General features: G+C 46.5%; 1 protein-coding gene across 3 annotated transcripts in view; it reads right to left on the bottom strand.

Moving 5' to 3' along the window:
- Positions 1-22285, bottom strand: part of CRMP1 (collapsin response mediator protein 1) — a 72758-nt gene that overhangs the window by 39625 nt on the left and 10848 nt on the right. For 2 of the 3 annotated variants that reach the window (XM_025998163.2, XM_072737803.1), the window contains exons 2-3: positions 9511-9599; positions 4079-4263 (exon numbers count right to left, since the gene is read on the bottom strand). In XM_025998163.2, the coding sequence (XP_025853948.2) occupies positions 4079-4263; positions 9511-9599 (274 nt within the window). Of the gene's footprint in view, positions 1-4078; positions 4264-9510; positions 9600-10575; positions 10768-22285 lie in introns of those variants that run through there. The other variant, XM_025998154.2, reaches the window with a different exon arrangement.

A 22285-nucleotide genomic window follows, 5' to 3' on the forward strand; every position in this document is an offset into this window, starting at 1 on the left:
GCCTCTCTCTCTCTCTGTGTGTGTGACTATCATAAATAAATAAATAATTAAAAAAAAATAAAGTCACCACAACTAGGTAAGTGCTGGGAGGAAGATCCAAAGAGTTCCATCAGCTGCACTGAACCCTTTCCCACTACTCCATACTGATGTAGCTAAAAAGGTGAACAAGACCTTATAGGCTAAAAGAATGTTAACTTCATCACCCCTTTTTAAAAATAAGATCTTAAAAAATATAAACCAAACAAAAGGGGAGACACCTGACTTTTAAACCTCACTTGACTTTGCATATCCCTCCAGCTACAGCCCTGTTTCCCTATCAAGAGTAGTCCTTATTCTCCACCCACTCACCCCTCCACCCATCTAAAGCATCGGCCTCTGCTAATTCAATCTCTATGTCTCCAGTCCTGACTCCACGGGACCTCTCAGGGCACAGTGAATCAATCCCTCTTCTTGGCTTCTGTGACAACATGGATTTCTGGCTTTTATTCTACTACTGTGGCCATTTTTCCTGTCTCTTTATAGACTCTTCTGCCTCTACTTGGCCATTAAATGGTCAAATTCCTTACAGATTGGTCCTGGAATATCCTTCAATACAGCTGCTCATTAAAATGTACCACTCCCTCTTAGCTGCAGAACTCTGAAACCAGCTGTTTCCCTGACCTCTCCATCAGGATGACTCAAAAGCTCTTCGAGAATAAAATGTCCCAAACCTCATGCAACATTGTCCTCCCTTGCAAATCTGATCCCTGCCACTTCCTCAGCTGTGAAGATACCACCTTAGTTCCACAGCTGGGATCCAAAGGATCATTCCTGACACTTCCTTTCTCTCAGGTATTCCCATGTCTGACCCATCACCAAGTACTTAGATTTCCATCCCACATTTCCCTGGAGCTGTCTGCCTCTGTCCACTTCCATGGCCACACTCCTAGGCCTAGTCACCCTCTTGTGTCAGCTCAGCTACAGCGATCCCTCGCCTCAGGTCCAGCCACATCCAACCTAGGCCACTCTATTCTGGTCTCTTTAAAACCCAAAGCAGATCACATCATTCCTTGCTTAAAATCCTTCAATGGCTGCCTATCATCCATTTGGAAAAGTCCAAACTTCCTGTCTCAGTCACTGAGTACCACTGGTACCATCCTCACCTCCCTGTCTCATCTCACATGATCTCATCCATAAGTCTCTACACTCATGCCTCATGGGCCTTTATCGTCTCTTAAATGCAAGCAGTGTTCTCCTATCACAGGGTGCTCCCTCTCCCTGGAGCTGCTCTCCTCCACCCTCTTCACTCAGCTAATTCACACTCATCTTTTAGATCCCTGCATGAATGCTGCTTCTCCAGGGACACCTTCCCTGAGCACTTCGTCCCTCAGTTCAAAGCTCCGTGCACAGCTTTCTGTTGTAGCCTTAGTCACAGATTATAGACACGTGTGTACAATCGTATAGGATTCATAACTCCCCACTCCCCATAACTGTAACCACTGGAGGATCAGCACCATGTCTGCTTTATTTATTCCCTCCCACAACACTCAGCATAGTGTCTGGCACAGAGCAACCCACCCTCAGTAAACACCTGTTGAATGAAAACATGGGGTGGGGACTCAGAACCTCCCTGCCCCTCACTATGGTCCTCCTGGTGCTTTCATAGGTTTTTGGTGTTCCATGAAACACATTGTGAAAGCCACTCTTTTCCAGATGGGGTGGGTGGATGAGGCCCAAGGATGGGTGGGGGGCCTCCCCTAAGAGTCTCAAAGCTGATGATGGGAAAAAAAAAAACAAACAAGGATCCTAGAGGTCCTGACTCCTCATCCAGGGCTCTGTCCTATACTCACTCCACACAAGTCACTGGAGCCTGCAACTTCCATCTCTACCTCTCAGAACCATCCAAGCTCCTATATCCAAGTACTTGCCACATGCCATGTACTACACTTAGGAACCTCATGTATGTATGTCTTTCAGCAACACCATGGTTGGGGGAGGCTCATATAATAAAGCCCATCCTACAGATGAGGAAGCTGAGGTACAGAGAGCCTAAATACTGCCCATAATCATGCAGCGCTGAGTGGCAACGATCAGGATTAAACCTAGACAGCTTGGGCAGCCCAGGTGGCTCAGCGGTTTAGTGCCACCTTCAGCCCTGGGCGTGATCTGGAGACCCGGGATCGAGTCCCACGTTGCGCTCCCTGCATGGAGCCTGCTTCTCCCTCTGCCTGTGTCTCTGCCTCTCTCTCTCTCTCTCTCTCTCTCTCTCTCTCTCTCATGAATAAATAAATAAATAAATAAAATCTTTAAAAATAAATAAATAAACCTGGACAGCTAAGATCCAAGTCCAAAACCATCCAGGTCCAACATCTGGGCTTCTCTCACTTTCCCAATGAGCAGATACAAAGGCTGCTTTGTGGAGAAGGGATGAGGACCATGCTTGTCTCATGAGCTGGGCCATCCCTTCCTGGTTCAGGAGGACGAGGCAGCTCTGACACATGAGCTCCACCCACACTAGCCAGCTCCAGCCCAGTGTACTTCCAAAGGGGAGGGAGAGAGATGGGCTGGGTTGTAGCCAGCTCAGGGATGAGCCACTTGGACCCAAAGAGCTTATCAGTTGAAAGAATACTAAAAATCAATTGTTGCTTATTTAAATAAAATCATTTATTAAAATGGAATCCAAGAAGGGCACCTGGGTGGCTAAGTAGGTTAAGCATCTGACTTCAGCTCAGGTCATGATTTTGGGGTCCCGGGACAGAGCCCCATGTCAGGCTCTGCCCTCAGCAGGGAGTCTGCTTCTCCATCTCCCTCTCTTTCTGTCCCTATCTCTGCTCATGCGCGCTCTCTCTCTCTGTCAAATAAATAAATACAATCTTTAAGAAAATTAAAGCCACCTGGGTGGCTCAGTGGTTGAGCATCTGCCTTTGTCTCAGGGCATGATCCCAGGGTCCTGGGATCAAGTCCTGCATCAAGCTCATCACGGGGAGCCTGCTTCTCCCTCTGCCTATGTCTCTGCCTCTCTTTGTGTGTCTCTCATTAATAAGTAAATAAAATCTAAAAAAAAAAATAATAAAATTCAAAACTTAAAATAAAAATGGAATCCAAGAAAGACAAACTACTTCAAAAAATACAGGAGAGTACAAAATGCTGTAGAAGAAGAATCCAGCATCCCAAGAAGCCCCTGTGGTAATGGCTTGTACGTTTGTATACAATGCTTCCTCTCCTCTCCATGTTCACCATGGTTCATGGTGGGCAGAGTACAATCCCAGGAACTTTGGCCTTGGCCATGCACTTGCTTTGGCCAACAGAACTTCAGCATGTAAGTGAAGACAAAAGGTGGCAAGAGGGGTGGCAAGTTTCTTCCAGACCCTTCTTGTACTTCTGCCATCTGCCAGGAGAAGGGCATGGTTGAGCTGATTGTTGGCTCCAGGGTGGGAAATCCATGGTGCCTGTCCAAACCCAGCCCACATCCTGAAGCAGACTCACTCCAGTCCTGTTCCTAGTCCCTCAGACATTTGACCAAGAAAAACAAGTGATGCTTGAAGTTTGGGGATTGTTCATTATGCAGCATTATAACAGCATTGCAGCATCAAAGCCAACTAGTACAACCACTTCCCCACTACATAACCTTCAGCAACTTGTCTCAGCCTCTACTTCCCTATCTTTCACCATAACACCTATAGCACTGGTTTCAGAACTTTAGCCATGTGCACACCAGATGCAAGAATTTTTTTATTTATCTCCCTACGACCCATATCATTCTTTCCTTAATACTTTTCTTTAAATGAGCTCATAGTTTCTAAAAATGTAAATGTGAATTTCAATCTCACCCTAAGCAATAATACCCATGATGTGCTAGTTATTTAACTTCAAATCCATTAAAATAATTCAAACTTTCAAATGTCTGTATTGCCTATAAAATTTTCTGTGTACCACCAGTGGCACAGCCTCTATGGGAGGTTGTGGTAAGAATTACATTAATTGGTCCTCTAAGCAAAGTGCCTGGTGTAGCTTGGGCATTATGCTGCTGCTGCTGCTGCTGCCAGCGATGATGAGCCAAAGTCACTGTCCATGTGCCCAAGGCAGGGGTGCAACTCACTGATCATTGTGGTCCCGCCTGCCAGTGCTGCCCTGGTGCCTTGGAAGAAGTCATCAGCAGCAGTCATCCCCTGGGAGGGCTTCTGCAGGTACGTGTTGACATCGATACCTCCGGGAATCACCATCCGCCCATTGGCCTCAATGGTCTTCACTCCACCAGGAACTATTAAGTTCTCTCCTATTTGTCTGGAAACAAACAACAGAAATGGCCTTTGGGTCTTAAAAGGCAAACAAGATGGCAGTCAACTGTGTGGCTTCAGTTCCATTAGGTAAACATTTCTGAGCCAGATCCTATGTAGGACACTGGGTAGACAGAGAATGCTCAGGGAGGGCTCCTGGCCTTGTGGTGCTCACGGTAAATAAGGAGGAGAGGCATGTGGGCAGATGATCACAGTGCAGTACAGCTGAGGGGTGGGGGGAGTATATGGGGCTGCTTCACCAGCCCAGGAATCTGGGAAGACTTCCAGGGGGAGGTGGTGGCAAAGGGTTCTCAGAATAGCCTGTCATTCCAGAGTAACTCGCACACTTTTGTCAACCACTTGAGGACAGTGACTATAGGAGACAGAGTCTAAAGTCCCCTTAGCTCTGCAAACTGTGAGAGGTAGTGCTATAGGCTGAAGTGCAACCCTCCCAAACGCTCTATGTTGAAGCCCTAACCCCAAAGACTCAGAATGTGACTTATTTGAGGATGGGGCCTTTACAGAGACAATTAAGGTAAAATAAGGGTGTTAGGGTGGGCCCCAATCCAATAGGATTGGTGTCTTTATAAGAAGAGAAAACAAGAACACAGACCCGCAAGGAGAGTTGATCATGTGAGGACATGGGGAGAAGACAGCCGTCTACACACCAAGGAGAGAGGCCTCGAAGAAACCAACCCTGCTGACATCCTCATGTCAGACTTTCAGCCTCCAGACCCATGAGAGAATCAATGTCTGTTGCTTAGACTGCCCGGTGTGGGGTGCTCTGTCACGCCAGCCACGCAAGCTAACATAGACAGGCAACCAGGATTCTCCTTTTAGGTCTCCTGAGCACTGACCTTAGGAAAGCTGCCTAACTTCTCAGTACCCACGAGAAAAAGCCACTAACATCGTAACACCTCCCTAGAGAGGATCATGCTGGAGATAGCAGACTTTTTCTGAACAAAATGACCATCACGTCTTGCCCCGCGTGGCGGCGGCTGTGTTTCTTCTGTTGGAACCAGAATCAGGAGACATACAGGGGGTGGAGGGGAGGCTCAGCCAGAACCAGGGCAGATACATCGGCCTCCAAGGTCGGTTCCTGATGAAGACCACTAGATCTGAATATGAGCAATTTTTATTTTAAAAAAACATATAGTTGTTCTGAACTCGTCATCTTAGGCAACAATATTCTAAGTCACATAAAAACACCAGTAATGAAGATACAAGGCAGTGTCGCTTTGGGAACATAACGTGAAGCCCCAAACAGAACCCACACTCAAGTGGCAGAAGCAGATGCTCCTGGCTCCTCTGGCCCGCTGGGCAGGACTGGTCTAGGCAAGTGGGGTTGGGGTACAGAGGGATCCCCATGGGGCTCTTCCACAGAATCAGGGCATTGCACTCTGTCCTGAAACCGGGAATACGTCTAGCAAAAGCACAGTGCCAGGAACCACTACCGTGACCCCTCCCACAACCAAGGCACTGCTGCTTCTGAGGCCAATGTCCTTCCCTCCATCATTTCCATCTCAATTTGCAGACTCCTGCCTTGCCCCATCCTCCCACTGTCCAGCTCCAAACACACGGCAACATGTCAGGAGCTGAAGGGCAGGGGGTCCAGGAGGAGATGCCCCACACCCTACAGCAGAAGATCACTCCTGACCACTGGCTCTTCTAAGCACTTCTCAGACCATCTCATTTAATTCTTCAATTGGCTTTTAAAGACAACAGGCTAATGTTCAAACATTTGATGCCGGCAAAGGCCTGGGCATGACCCAGAGTGGGCACGAGCTGTACACACCAGCACAGCCCTACTTGTGGGTACCTGGGGTCTGACTGGGTGTGTGACACAGTCACCATGCTGCAGTGCCAACAAGTACTACTGTTCTGAGTCCATTTGAAAGGCCTGACAGTCACCTCTCTTTATAGGAAGTATTCACAGTCTGCAAAAGAGAAAACAGAATTCAAAGAGGTACGGTGACTTGTCCAAGGCCACACAGAAAATCAGTGGTGGTCTGGACTCAAGCCAGGTCCCTCCAGGCCTAATATAGGCTCTGCCCACCAGCCTGAACTGTCTTCCTGCTTCCCTTACATAGAAGGAGCAGATTCTTCCCAAACTTGGATTAAACCGGATGGAACCCCCAGCGCATTAGGAAGAACCCAAATGGTTCTCAATGGGAGCGTGTGTGGAAAAGGAGCGAGGGAACAGGAGGCTCTGTGAGTTGGCCAGGCACCTCCCTTCCCGCACCCCCAACACCACCCTCACCCCACTCACACGCACTCGGCGGCCAACGTCTGAGTCACCAGCGCTTGCAAATCGGACAAAATCCTCAATGAATCATAACACAGCTGAAGAGCTTCTAGGAACACTTGGCAAAATGGCCACAAGAGAAAGAAATTCTTGGGGTTCAAAGTGAAGGAACACAACTGGGCCTCCCCATGCTAGGAAGTGCTGCCTGGGGTCAGTGCAGGTGGCCCCCCTCTGGGTCCCAGTCCTCCTGCACCTACTTCCCAGCCAGCCAGGGACTCATGCTCCAAAGGACCACCTGGAGACTCGCTCTGCTTAGTGGGGTGACATGGAGAAATAAGAGAGTCCAATAAAAAAGGGGTTTCTGACTAAGAGGAGCTGACAAATCGTGAATCTGTGGACACCGCATATTTCCTGGACATGGCCCGCCACCGTTCCATGACTCTAGGTGTTCACACTCATACAGCAAGTACTTAATAAGTGCAGCTTGACCCATGAGCTCTTGTTCCATGTATACACATCCTGGAATGCAAGGCTCTTGGGGAGCTAACCTCAGTCTCCTGCGATTGGTGGATAGGTAGTCCCGGAAAAGTGTCAGCATCCTTTACCCCTCCTGCCCCAGAACCCTGAGGCCCACAAACCAGAGTTCATCCCGGAATGCTTGTCTCCTTATCCAAGCAGGGGACTGACCTAGAAAGCTCACTCCCCACCACCATCACCTCTGCCTTTCTTCCTCTGGTTCCAGGCTGTACTGTGGCTAAGACCAAGGTCCTGCCACCTGACAGGTCGGGGTTCCTCTGCTACACTTGTGGTCAATACTCCTGGTACGTCTCTGCATCCGGCACTGTGCCAGGCCCCAGGCGGGGAGGCCCTAAGGCAACGTCCCTAGTCAGGGGCAAGAGCAGCATGAGGAGTGTGGGGACTGGCAACAGGCCGGCCAGCAGAGGAAAACTGCCAGCACGGGGGTCAGGGAAGGCTTCCTGAAGGAGGAGCCACACGAGCTGGACCCACAGGACAAAGAGTAGTTGGGGAAACAGGGGTCAGAATGAGAATGAGCAGAGGGGCAAGGCATTCCAGGCAGAGGATTTATGGATGCAAGGTTCTGGGTGAGAGCTGCTGGGCTAGCTCTGTGGGTACCATGTTTTCAGTGTGGCTGGGAAGAAGTGAGAGGAGGGAATCCACCGGAGGAAGCGAGGCCTGGGCTGCACTTGAAATGGTCGGAGTCTGGGACTGGAGGTGGGGCAGGCAGAGGGAGACAGGGAAGGGCTCCACACTCCCTGAGCTCTTTGATGGGCACTTGGCAGGCATGGTCTCTCAATGCTCACAGCCATCTACGGCCCTTCTCTCCCCTCCTCTTCCCTCCCCTCCTCCTCCCCCTCCTCTTCCTCCTCATCAAAGCCTACATGGGCACCAGACGGTCCTGCTAATACACCCCATTCCTGTTTGACCTTCACCTTGCTCACATTCCCCTCTGCCTCTGGGCTGGAGACCGACACAGTCTCTGGCTCCTACTCTCCCAGACTCCAGGGGAAGATGCTGAGCAGCCAGCGAATCCAGGGCACTGGTTATACGAAAGAGAGTTGAACCTCTCCATCGCTAGCTGATAAAATGTGGAGGCCACATCAAAGCCACCATGGACTGAGCTGTGCTTCCCAAACTTCTACGTTGAAGCCCTGACCCCCAGCATCTCAGAATGCAACTGTATTTGGAGATTGGGTTTTTAAAGAAGTGACTAAGTTAAAATAAGGCCATTAGGATGGGGCCCCTGATCCAACAGGACTGGTGTCCTGTGCACATGTGTGCAGAGGGACAACCACGTGAGCACACAGTAAGAGGACGCCCTCCGCAAGCCAAGGAGAGAGATCTTAGAAGCAACCATCTCTGCCAGCACCTTGATCCAGGACTTGCAGCCTCCAGCCTGGGAGAAGTACGTTTCTATGGTTTCAGTTGCCCAGTCTGGGCTTTTTTAATGCAGTGACTGAGCGGATGAGCACTTGGGATGTTACAGCTAGAGAAAAAGCCAATAGGCACAAAGTGAGTGTCTTTTACTTAAGCGCCATGGCTCTGTCCTAACATTCTTCCTTTCTCTCCTGGCTCCCAACACTTAATCCAAAAATTGTGGGCAGGTAGAAGAAAGAGCTGTGAATTCAGTTCTACATACTAGGTGGACATCTGCGCCTGTCCCTAGCTGACAACATGCAGCAGCTGTTTTATCTCCCTGGCCCTCCACTTCCTGCAACAGAGCAGGGGCCGGCCGTGTGCATGTCACTGCCTCCTGTGCATCTGATGGCCTGCATGAGGCTGGCAGGGCAGGGGCACTCCAGAACCACTGACCCCCTCTCCACCTGTAGTTTGGACCTCCCTGAATCTCTCCATCCCTGATGTTATTTTTAAAGATTTTATTTCTTTGAGAGAGAGAGAGAGAGAGAGAGAGAGAGAGACGGAGAGAGAGAGACCAGGAGAGCACAAGCATTGGAGAGGGAGAAGCAGGCTGCCCATCCAGGAGGGAGCCTGATGCGGAGCTCAATCCTAGGACGCTGGGATCGTGAGCTGAGCCAACAGTGGCCGCTGAACCGACTGAGCCAGCCAGGTGCCCCTCCATCCCTGATATTCACAGCACAGTCATCCTGGGACAGAACTCTAAGGGTCTGGCAGCCTAGGAAGACTGGCTTCTTTTTTTGTTTTCAAGTTTTATTTATTATTAGAGAGAGCGAGCAGATGGAGACTCCTTGATGAGCAGGGAGCCCGATGTGGGGCTGGATTCCAGTTCCCCGAGATGGTGACCTGAGCCAAAATGAAGAGTTGGACACTCAACCAACTGAGCCACCCAGGTGCCACGAGACTAGCTTCTTAATAGGCGTGTTCTGGGGAAGCCTGGCAGGTTCAAGTCAGTGGAGCATGTGACTCTTGATCTCAAGGTTGTAATCTGAGCCCCATATTGGGTGTAGAGATTACTTTAAAATTAAAATCTTTAAAAAGAAGAAAAAAAAAAGTGCGTTTTGGTCAACCCACTTTATAAGTCCATCTTCCAGGTAGACGTCAGCATAGAAGGACTGGTCATCATTGATGATTCGTCCGCCTTTGATGAGGAGTCGGTCACTCTGAAAAGCCAAGCAAAGTGTTTAAGTGTCACTGGGGAAAAGCCAAAAAATTTTTTAAACTTTTAATATAAAAATATCCAAATATATTCAAAAGTAAAGAAATGGCATAAAAAAGCCCACTCGGGTCCATCACCCAGATTCAAAAATCTTCAATACCCAGCCATTCACATTGCACCCGTCCTACTCCCCCCACCAACACTTCTGTTTTGTTTTTGCTGAGGTATTTTAAAATAAATCCCAAACACTGTTCCCCATACACATCACTTCAGTATATATCTCCAACCATTAAGGGGCTTTTAAATAAATGTAACCACAACTCATCATCTTAATGGACCCAGTTAACAGTAAGTCCTTCATACGAGTTAATAATCAGACCATGTTCAATTTTGTTTGGTTTTACAGTGGGTGGGTCGATGGGGAATCCATCCCTGGTCTCCACTCTGCAACTGGCTCTCTGCAGTTTCCTGGGATCTCTACCAGCCTTCCTCCCTCTCTGATCCCATTCATTTGTTGAAGAAACTAGGCCATTCATAGAACAGGAGTTTATTAAGGAATTATTATTATTTGTAACAAACCTTAATTTAGAGACATTTTAAAAGTTAGCAGAAAGACTATAGGGTAAACGCAACTCCCCCAGAACGACCTCCAGGCAAAATGCTGAGGTTTCTCTCCACCTTTTTCTGCTTTCCTTGATTCCCTGTGGTTATGATCACTGTGCACATATCCATCCACTCCTCTGTGCTCCCATCACATGCTGCCTCACTGCCTCGGCTCCCAGCCCAAGGCCAGGCCCTGATGAGCCAGGAGGAACCAGGGACAGAGTGGAATGTGCTCTCCTGGAGCTGATGGAGGAAGTGGCAGAGGCTTACCAAGCCATAGGCTTACAGGGTTACCAGAGGAGAAGGGGAGGGTGCCCGTCATGGGAGCAAAGTAAAGGCCTGCCGCCCTTACTGGCGGCCAGGCAAAGCCAGCTCACACCTAGAAAATAAGTCGAGATGAGTTGTTCCAAACAAGTGGTGGGGAAGAAGGCCAGGGAAGGTGAACATTCAGTGTCTTCTGGACAGAGAGGTCTGGTAGCCAGGGCCCAGAGGCAGCAAAAAAACCAGCAAATTCTAGGAGCCAAAAAGAACACAACTTTTTTGCCTTGTACCATAAGGGTGCCCCCAAGTTATGACATGTTTGTTCTCCATGAGCATCAGTAAGTGGCTATAAAATATTCCATCTTACAGATACACAATAAATTGTTTAATTATCCCCCTACTGTTGGACACCAAGTTACTTTCAATTTTTCACAATGGTACTTAATTGCTGCAATGAACGTCTCAGCACACAAGGCTTTTCCCTCGGCTTGAATTGTTAGGCTAATTCTCAGAAGCCTAATAACTGGGTCAAACTGTATGAACCTTGTTTATGGCCCTTGATAAATCTGACCAGATAGCTTCCCAAAAGTATTGCCCCAATTGCCATGTATAAATCACCAAGCATCCTTGGTTGTCATGAATATTTGTTAATTTGCATTTCTTAGAGGCTGAAAAGTGTTTTTCCCTGTGTTTATTTATACTTGTACTATCTCCTAGCTGGAGATGCAGTGATGAATAAAACACAGCCTCTTCCTTAAGCCCCAGCTGTTGGGTAGGGAAAGAGACAGTAAACAGACAATAACAATTCAGGGTAGCCACTTCCAAGGGAGTGTCTTCCATGGGTTTCCCTGAAAGTAGAACCTGAGACAAGGACTGAAGGCAGATAGTGTATATGGGAATCAACTGCATAAACCGGAGTGAAGAAGGAGGGAGAGGCAGGCAGCCAGGCAGGCAGGCATGCAAATCCCATACAGAGTGCTCACTAAGGTTAACTGAGGCTTGATCCCACCAGGATCCTCTGAGGAAATGCACCCCAGAGCCCCCACAATGGTCCATGGCATCAGCCATGAGAGGAAGGCAGAGGATACTGTACAAGCCTAGAAAAAAAGCGTCAACCCAAACTAAAGAATCAGGGAAAGCTTGCTGAGCAGAAACAGGGCATGAGCTTGCTCAGGACCCTCTGTTGGCATCATGCATCAGCACCGTATTTCCTTCAGAGTAAGAGTCAAGGTCAGTGAGACCCTGTTATTTGGAATCCCACTACCAAGGAAAAGTTCACTTTCTCATTTGCTTCAGGTCTCTATTCAGCATCACTTAACTCAGATCCCCTCCCACCCCCACTGGCTGCCCTGTCTAGAATACTGTACGCCTCTGTCCTATCAGCAAACCCCACACCTCTACCCACTTTGTTTCACAGTACTGACTACAGTACATCCCACACACTATATATAGTGACTTGCCCACTGACTAAAAGGTGTCTAAAAGGTGACTTGCCCACTGACATCAGAGTTATGGTACTCCCCCACTGACTGTGTCAGACATGACTCACGGGGGACACCAGCATACACATCGATGTGGATAATGGTGCCAACTGCAATTATGCCCTGCAACTGTCCTTACAAGACCGTAAGCTTCATGGAGGTAAAGATTCCATCTATTTTCTTCAGTGCTATATCTCCAATACTTGGACACAGCCTGGCTGGCTGGCTGGCTGGACGGATGGACGGATGGATGGATGGATGGATGAACAGACAGAGGGATGGATGGATGCATACATGAATGCATGGAAGAATGAACAGACAGGTGGATCCCTAGACTGATTCTTGACGGATGAATAGCTTAAGATGCAGAGCAAAGTTATCACAGCCATGAGACAAGAAACTATAAGCCATGAATCAAGGAAGACAAGTATGAACCAGCACATTCTGCTCCCCAGCAGAAGGTCTCTTGCTTCAAGCTTAACCACTCCCAGGCTCTACAACCTGCCTCTTAGCCCTAAGATAGAAGCCCTGCACAATTTGCCATTCCCAGGGAGGATACTCCAGGACCAAGGGAAAGAAGAGGTGCGGGCTCTACATATCCAAAGCAGAGACAAGCTGGTGCACAGGTTTTCCTGGGCACCAAGAAGCAAGAAAATGTGAGTCATCAGCAGCTGTTGGTGCACAGCTTCCAGAACATGACCTCCCTCAGGCAGCTGTCTGCCCTGTCACATTTAATAGAGGGTTTTTCAGGCTCAGCTTGAAAGGTGGTATTTAATGTACTGTGCACCAGAAGATCAGCCCCACCCTGCTCTTCCTAGAATCAGATGGTGCAGCCTGTGTTCAAATCCACCTCCTCCCCAACTACCAGCAGACAGCGTGTGTAGCTACTGCAAGGGGTCCCTTCTGGTGTTCTCACGGGCAAGTATATTTCTAAAACAACATGTCAATAATAAGGCAAGGGCTGATGTGACTTTTTCCTTTTCTCCTTAAAATTAGCAGTGCCTTTGCCTTTTAACTGGCACTTTCAGAATCACGTTCTCTGGAACTCTAGCTCAGAGGTTTAAGTAGATACTACTCCCAAAGGGGATTCCCACGTGTAGGGAGTTTAGAAAATTCTGGATTAAGCAGAAAAGATTATTTATATAACAGGAACTCCCAGGTTCTTCACTTTATGGATATGTAATGTGAATATGCAAGAGGGGAACTGAATTTCCATCTTTTCCAAACATTGATCCTTTTTAGTATGGAAAACTTGACAAGGATACTTTGCCCAGACAACCCGTTTAGAATTGCGCTTTATGAGAGTTATGCCCTGCAGACCTGTTGGCATGGAGTGACTCTTGTGGAATGATAGGTCTGATCTGACCCCATACGGAAATGGGGTGGCCTCCTATGTTCACATAACTAACAGGGGTGTAGGGTAGACCCAAGGTTCCCTAACTTCCGGCCTAGCATTGGCTCCATCAAACATCCTTCTGTCACATCTTAAAACATTTCCACATTCTAGAGTCCATGAACACCCATGATCAGATGCAATTTAGAAAGAACCAGAGGTCTGTGACCCAAGGACCTAGCATTCCAGGGCTCCCTTTCTTCATGCAGGAAATCTGTGTAAGATCTCACACCAAGAAGAGTGAATTTGATGGTCTATAATTTTTAAGAATTTAACAAAGTAAAAATCACACATTTGTAAGAAAATTAATGATACCCTGCTTCTCACAAGTAGCAGATATGAATAATGACAAGCTCTATATAACAACCACTGTTTAAACACTTGGAAGAAAATGAAATATCTAATCAAAAATTCAACAAAAGTCTAACAGCAGGTTATGCCAGAGACTGCCACTCATTCTGTGGTAATAGCGGTGATCTAAAGTGTATTATGCTCCGCATGGCTCATATCCTTGGATCAGTGATACGTAAGAACAGAATGTCCAGACTCAGATACAAGTTCCAATCTCTACCCGCTTATTCTCCATGTGATTTAACCTCTTCTAGATTTAGTTTCTCCATCTGCAAATGGGGACAAATGTTCCTGCCTCATAAGGCTGTTGGGAGAAGTGCAAGGGGCATATATACATAAAGTGCTTAGCACAGGCCTGGCACATGTAAATACTCAGTGGAGTTATGCATTGTTCATTCTTTGCTATCTTCTATAGCAGGAACTGCACTCAATAAATATTTAAGGAAGGAATGTGTGTAGCTAAAAGAAACAGTGTATGCCTTTAAGGATTTCTCAGGCCAGTGGGGGAGACTGGGAAGGGCTGAGGCAGAGAGAAGAGCAGAGATTGGGGGAGGAGCACAGAGCACCCCTACACACAGACCTTCCAGATCTTTCCAGGGGGAGAAATGCTTATCTGAGCTGGAAAAATGAGTAGGAATTAGCCACATGGCAAAAGAAAAAAGACACTACAGAAAAAGGCAGCTGGTGTGCTTGGGGATCTGTATGTGGTTTTATATGGCTGAATTATGACCTCAGAGTGGGGATCTGGAGAGGTATGCAGGTGCCAGCTCATGGGAACTCTAACACCATGTGTGGAAGGGAGTCCAGGCTTGTCACCATGATAATGAAAGGGCTTTCATCAAATAAGAATTCCAACATACAAAAGCTTCTGAGCCAAGACATCAAACACAATACTAGGCAGATGTATAAAACAGGAAACTGATAATATTTATATTTTCTTCAGAGCTGGTGTTTCTCAATAAGATCGAGAACCAGACAATTTTGCAAAATATAGCAAGGGCCTTAAAGCCGTTCATGACCTTTGATCTAAAAACTTATAGCTAGCAATCTGTCCTCAGGAAAAAAAAAATCCCCAAACAAGGCTACAGAATATGCACAAAGGTGTGATCCAGTATTAATTACAATCATATAACTACACCACTAATGAAGCATCACTCATCAACTAAAATATTTCTCAGAAACTTTTATGGACAGATGAAAAGTTCTGGAAAATAAAACATTAGGTGAAAAAGCAAAATACCCAACTCTTTATATGGTAGTAATTTCGGGGGTGGGGGTAGTACATCCTTCTGGTAGTAACTGACTCCTCCCAGCAGAGACTGTGGGGAGCACCCATATCTCACTGCCCCTTGAATACCCCTTTGCCATAACACTGAGCACAGTCAAGATCATTGTTCACGTGTCCATCTCCTGCAGGGCTGAACATCCTTTTGTGGCCAGTAGTGCCTGGGGTAAGTCATCTCTAGATCCCAAGGAACCAGTCAGGGATGTTCAGTAAATGTGTGCTGAAAGCTGCAGGAGAGGGAATGACATACAGGAGGCAAGGAGAAGGGGAGGAAAAAGAAAAGAATGCTTTAAAAAAGGGAGGAAGGGAGAAGGAGAAGATAGGAGTAGGAAATAAAGATGGAGAGAAATGGACAAGAGGAAAGGATGGAAGGGAGGATGCAGAGACAGGGAACTGGAGAAAAGAGCAGATGGACACATCAGAAATCTCTTTCCTGCCTTTAAAAATTCTCTGAAAGCCTAAGCCTGCTGCCTGCAGAAGAGAAGCTGACTTAATGCAAAGCCAGCACAACATGGATGATGCTGAAAGCTCCTCACGAGGGGCCCACCTAAACCTTGGTTCTGGGCAATAATTATGCCCCTACCAAAGGTCCTGTGAGTCAGAGGAGAAGCCCAGGGAAGGCTTGTCTGCAAACCCGCTATCATCTTCCATCCAGCCCCAACTGGGAGAGAGCTGGTGCTGGCAGGACGCCTTCATCCTCTTCACAAACACTAAGTACTATGTTGAGTGCTGCTTACAAAAATTAGCCCTTAAAGCTTCAGACATCCTTATCCATATAGCAGCAGAGTAAACAACAGTCAGCCTCTGCTCAGAGGGGAGGTCTGGGTCACAGTGAAATTTTTGCATCATTGTCTATCCCTGAGTGAAGCATTAAGCCTCCCTGCATTCTGCATTCTCCCTCCTGGTTGGTGGGAATAATATCTGTCGTCTCCACCGCGAAGTCAGGAGGATGGAAAACCCATTAAGGACTAGGGAGATTTGGAAGAAAAGAGAGGTGCAGTTCTAATCAAATCAACACTTACCCAAAAACCTAGACTATCTGGAAAACAGCAGAAAACCAAAGCTGTTATTACAGTGACAGGGAAAGACAGTGCCTATGTCATCAAGGAGGGGACATTTGAGCTGGGTTCTGTAATATGAGAAGTTCAAGAAGCCAAAGAAAGGGGAAGAAGCAGAGCATTAGCAAAATAAATAGTATACACATACATAGTGATTTCAAAGTTCCAGGTTTTAGGCATCAAATAAGGAATGGAGAGTGAAAGTGGTGTGCTGTCCGTGGTCCTGAAACATCACTGCGCATTAGGACAGCAAGGTTTCTCCAAACCCCGGGATGCTAAAGATCCCTCTCCCTCATTGAGCTTTGTAGTTTTACTGCGCTTCTTTCCTGGCTCACTGTTATTCTGTAATCTTTACATTTTGTAATCTTTACATTCCTAGAGAACAAAAACAGAGGACCTATGTTTCACAATGTATGTAAATTGGTTACCTTAGTACTAAGGCTTAGTACCACCCTTTACTTTAATTCCTCCACTCCAGGAAGCTGGAGGTTGGTCCCTCTCCTTTAATGCTTCACTAATGCACAATCCTTCACTAATATTCTAAATCAGAGTAACTAAATGACCAGTCACTCCCTGGGAAAACGAAGAATACCTTCCTCCAAAGGGTTAGCATGGAAATGAGTCTCAAAAAAGATCAGGGAATCCTCATTTTGATGTGCTTGACCATGCATCGAACTGCACTCTCTTAAGACAAAAGAAACGTCAAGGTAAATTTTGAAAGTTACCAGTCCTTCAGACTCTACAAATCACTAATATTGTCTACAACTCAAACATTCAACAGGACAGGTAGGCATACCTCATTCATGCATGTACAATTTATAATATGGCACCTGAGCCTAGATGATCCTCAAAATCCACTGGGACTTCCTGCTAAAAATTCCAATCCATGTACTTTTGTCAAGATTTTCACTTAACCCCAATGTAGCTAGGGCCAAGAATTTATGTTACTAACAAACATTTCCAGATAATCTTGATGTAGACCCTATGTGGTGGGTTGTGCTATTTGTTTTACAATTCTTCCTGCTGCCCCACTCTTGCCATGCTCCAATGTAGGTGCAGTGCTCTCCTGCCCCACCAGCTGAGGGGACACCCATATGACTTGCTTTGACCAACAGAATTAGAGTGAATGTGAGCACACCAGTTTGAGCACAAGCTTTAAGAAGCAGGTGGGACTCAACTCGATTTTGACAGTCCACCCTCCACCATGAAAACCACATGACCCAAGATGGAGCTGCCTTCATTCTGAGTCTCAGAAAGAGGTGACATGAGGAGAACACATGAAGAAGCCTGAAGACAAATCTAGCTGAGTTCTGCTAAGCCTCTGCCACCCACAGACCTATAAGCAATAAATAAGTATTTGGGGCTATAAGTCAGAATTACAAGGTTGTTTGTGATGTGGCATTAGTGTATCAAAGTGAACTGATAACACCATCAAGATTCTGTGTTGAGAGCCATCTGAGGGATTTCCTAGCTCAAATACTTCAGAATTCCATGACTCAGTTCTCCTACCTTTAATAACCAGAATCCCCTTCCTCTCAGGCTCCCCTTGTAGATTTCCCATTCGACCTCCCTGCAGCAGCAAGTACTGCCATACAGTGCAGCTGTACATCCTATTTATTCACAGAAAACCAGCACATCTGCCTTTGCTTTTGCCTCAGGGGACAGCCTGTCAACCTGCAGCCTTCTGCCACACTTTCCAGGAAGCCAGCCCTGGAAGTGGCAACAGGCCTGAGACCAAATCTAATTAACACACATTTGTTCTCCCCTTGCATGGGCAGAGAGCACAGCAGCATCTTCCTCCTTCATGAATTAGAAATACCAGTAGTCCCCATGGATTACACAGCTTCTCTGGAAGCTCAGCCCCGTTTCCATGACAACTGCAGTTTTAACAGTAAGATCTCAGGTCCCAGGATACCAGCATTCAGGAAATAATCCCTTGTGGACAAAAAAATCTGGGTTTAAAATAACACAGCTGTATGATGATCCCAGGAGTGGACAGGGGCTTCGGGCTGCCCATAGGAGGATGACGCTAGCTACATCTGTTTCTATGTTGAAACCCATTTCTGTGCTGCCTTGTATCTGCTTTTTACCTCATACAAAGCAATCTGAACAGAAATCCTTTACCTTTAAGGAAATCACATTCCTAAGTGCATACTAAGTATTGTTTCTGTATTACATGGGTTTTCATTTTTAATTAAGTCACCTGAAGAAGTGGGTAGGATTGGGGTGCCTGGGTGGCTCAGTTGGTTGAGTATTTGACCCTAGATCGTGGTTCAGGTCGTGATCTCCGGGCCCTTCGCTGGATATGGAGCCAGCTTAAGATTGTCTCTCTCCCTCTCCTTCTGTGCCCCCCCCACCCACACTCTCTCTTTCTCAAAAAAAAAAAAAAAAGGCAAATAAAATAGAAATAAAAAAAGAAGTGGGTATGAATGCTACAAGCAAGGAAGCTCAGAGAAGTGAAGTAATCTCTGGAGGTTACACAGCCAGGAGTCGGTGCTGCCAGATTTGAACCTAGTTCTTCCCAGTACTTACAAAATGACAGCCACATTGCTCCCAAGTGGTTATCCTGTGTTCTCTTCACTATACCTGGTTAACATGTCTGAGCCTTAGTTCCCACCTCTACAAAATGGGAACAAGCAAGAACCAACCACATATACCCATTCAGCTATTTATTAAGCACAAACCTGATGCCATATGCTCACCTGTCCTCCTGATAGGATTGGCCATTGTAGCCAGAAGGGAGTAAGGCAGATTAAAGGGCTCTAAAAGTTGTTAAGAGCTCTCTGGTGGGTAGACGTTAAATGCAGAGACCTACTTGTCTCCTGTAAGCCAGATGCTTTCACACCCATTATCTCATTTGACAAAGAGGCAGAGTGGCCTGCTGGGTGCCAAGCAGACAGCCTGAGCTCTGACCTGCCCCACCCTTACAAAGCCTGTGCCTCAGGCAAGTTCTCCTCAGCCTGTGTCACTTTCCCACCAGTAATGTAAAGAGCTCTTTTGAAAGACAAATGAATTAACATGTGGACAAGCACTTAGACCTGTGCCTGTTTTTGTTTTTGTTTTTTAACCTCTGCAACATGGAGAGTTAGATCTCATGGAGATGTTCAGTTTTATCTTCCACTCTTCTTTAAATTCTCACTTCAGACCCAACCCTTTCCTTGATCTTGTTGTATCTGGTCCAGAAAGTCCTCACATACACCTGCTAATTCCACCTCCCACTGCACCTGTCCCAATTCAGCCCTCGCCACCTGTCTCCCTACTGCTTGTCTCGTTCCTTCCACATGACAGCCAGTGACCTTTCTGAAACACAAATGCAACCATGTCACACCTCCCCTTTAAACCTTTCATCAGCCTGTCCTCATGCACAGGACAAAGGACACACTCCTGGGTAATTTCTTTTCTGACCCTTCCCCTCCCCCAGCCTTGTGTTCCCACATTCTGCTACTCACCACACACTGGCTCCCTAACTGCAACTTCACACCCCCATGCCTTCCTATGACCTTCCTGCCAAACCTGCTCTACACATTGATTTCCAACTCACCCTGTGAGCCCAGTTTCCTAACCCCAGGAACATGTGGTCACCCCTTGCAGTTCCCACAACATGAGGCACACACTGCATGGTTAGTATTGCTTCATGATGTTTCATCTTCCAGCTCATTTTTGTCTATTTCTCCCATGAGACTGTGAGATCCTTCACAGAGACTACAGCTTATTCCTACACTGCTTCTTGGCTGAGTGACCTGGGACAAGATACTTAACCTCTCTGCTTCCATCTCCTCATCTGTAAACAATTAATCAAAGTACCAACTCACAGGATTACTAGAGATAATGTGTAAAAGCCCTCTGTACATTTCATATGCTGAATGTGTATCTATGTAGTCCAATATTTTATGCCAAATGTCCTGTGTCCAAGCATTGAGGAAGCAGGAAAAAGTTCCATTGCTTTCAATATCTTCTCAAAGATGTCTATTACCCTAAAAAGTTTTTAAGCCAGTTTGAAAAGTGCCCAATGATTAAAGTTCTATTTTGAATCTATGTTGTTCTGCATGCCCGGAAATAAAGGACAGCAAAAGAGAAAAGAAGAAAATGAAAGGAAGAACAAGGAACAAAAAATCGTAACATTACACCTGGAAGGTGTGCTCCATGACAAATAGAGCACTGGGGCCATTCTGGGAAAGAAAGCGTCTTGGGTAATGAGAAATGCCTGAGAAATGCCTTCTGGAGCCTCCAAGAATGTCCATGTGGAAGAAAAGGAGACCTTTGAAAACTCTGGGGGCAAGTAGAGCAAGAGACAGACTGTCAGTCCACACACACAAGAGGTTTCCAACAACACCCAAGAATATAGCAAGCTGCTGAATAAAGTAGTGATCGCCCTGTCATTAGAGGTATGCAAGGAGAATTTGAATTCCTACACTAGAGATGGGGGTGTCAGGGAGAAGCAACAGACACTACTTCCTGCGTTCTTAACTATACAAACACTGAACATTTTGCGTAACTTCAAAGGTTCCTTTTGACTTTAAGGTTGTATAAATCAAATATTTGCTGAGATATTATTAGGACTTCAGCCCTAAGGGTTATGGTATGGTACAAAATACAGGGCAGCATAATTTGGGAACAGGTACAAAATCTAAAACAGCTACCTGTTTGTTCTATACAATTCTGTATCAGACCCACTGAGGCATGGAACTGACCCCAAGTCATTATTCAGTCAAGGCCTAGGGGATATGTGTGCTATAATGCTCCAACTGATACAGATGGCCCTTACTGTAAAATCTTGCTTTTCAGTGGGAAATGCAATGAATCCCATTAATAGATCAGCTCTGTTCTCTCCCCGCTGACAAAGTACCACTTAGGAGGCCCTTTGTTTTTTTTGAGCTCCAAAAACCCTTCATGCCTCCCTCATCATCTTCTGGATGGTAACTACCTAAATACTCAATACACAGATAGGATATTTGTTAAGGAAAGCCAAAAGCAGGAGTGGCTAAAACCTCACTCAGCAAAGCAACACCATTTGCAACCTGGTTTCATTCATCTGCCCACGCAGTATGAAGCCTCTCCGTGAGTCACCAGTGTGCAAGTGCACTCCTGAGATGCCAAAGAGAATGAGATGCTGTTCCAGCCTTCCAGGGTTTAATCAAATAGACAAACCAAAGTCACTGACGTGGGAGTGTTCACATTCCCCAGCTCCTGGGGGGAAGATCCTCCATGGAGAATGGGCACAGCTTATACAAGAGCAAAGGGCCAGAGAGGGTAAGCCTGGTCAGGGAGAATGTTCCAGGTGCCCGGCACAGGCCCAAGGAAGTGAGGAGGAGCAGCTTCATATGTCCACAGCCATAACTTTCTACCTTTTACTTGCTTGCTTTAGTTTTGTAGACCAGTGTTTCTATGAAACACCCTGGATCCCACTCCTCCTAAAGCCACCAACACCAATTCAGAGTTGTCTTTTCTCAGAGCAAAGTTAGGATTTCATCATTGCATCTCTCCAGGGTCAGGGATCTCAACCTGTGTTCAGAACACATGTTCAAACAGTATAAAAAACTGCACCGTTCTTAAAGTAAAGACCTACACAACACTAAGACAGTCAGCATTCATTCACATACCATCCCTACTAGGGCGTGATTGCCTATCCCAGGAGGGCTTCAATAGCTCCCCTGCTTACACTTCAGCACCAGGGAACTGTCCACTGCCCTGACCGTGTCCTTTTATATGCTCAAGGGCAAAGTCCTCTTGATGCTTTCTTCCAAGGGCAGGAACCTCCTTTGATTCACACACACACACAAATTAGACTCATTCAATACCTCCCTGCTTGTTGTGAGTGCCTAGGATTCCACTTGATACATGTTACTAGGACAATTTGTAGATTCAGTTGCAAAAAAATATAAACTTTAAATGCTGATCAAAATTTAGCAGCACATCTGCAGAGGATTTTTTTTAATACACCAGTCTGCTCACAGCACATGGGCTGAGAACCACTGGTTCCTTGAATATCTCACATTTCATATCTTCTACTAGTGCTTCCTAATCTCTGTATCTGGCCCTTGGCTGTCAACCCCCACCCCTGTACCAATCTGGAGTTCCAACTGCCCACTGAGACAGCTCAGCTTGGTGCTCATTCCCAACTTAATTCAACCTATGAACCAGTGCAAGTCTTTTATTCCAAACTCACCTCATACACTTCCTGAATACCTCATCTTAGCCCTAACAGGTATTAGTAACTCTTACATGGCATAATTTTTTTTCATAACTTTCACACTTAAT

This window comes from Vulpes vulpes, chromosome 14 (assembly GCF_048418805.1).
Source record: "Vulpes vulpes isolate BD-2025 chromosome 14, VulVul3, whole genome shotgun sequence".
Classification (NCBI taxonomy): domain Eukaryota; kingdom Metazoa; phylum Chordata; class Mammalia; order Carnivora; family Canidae; genus Vulpes; species Vulpes vulpes.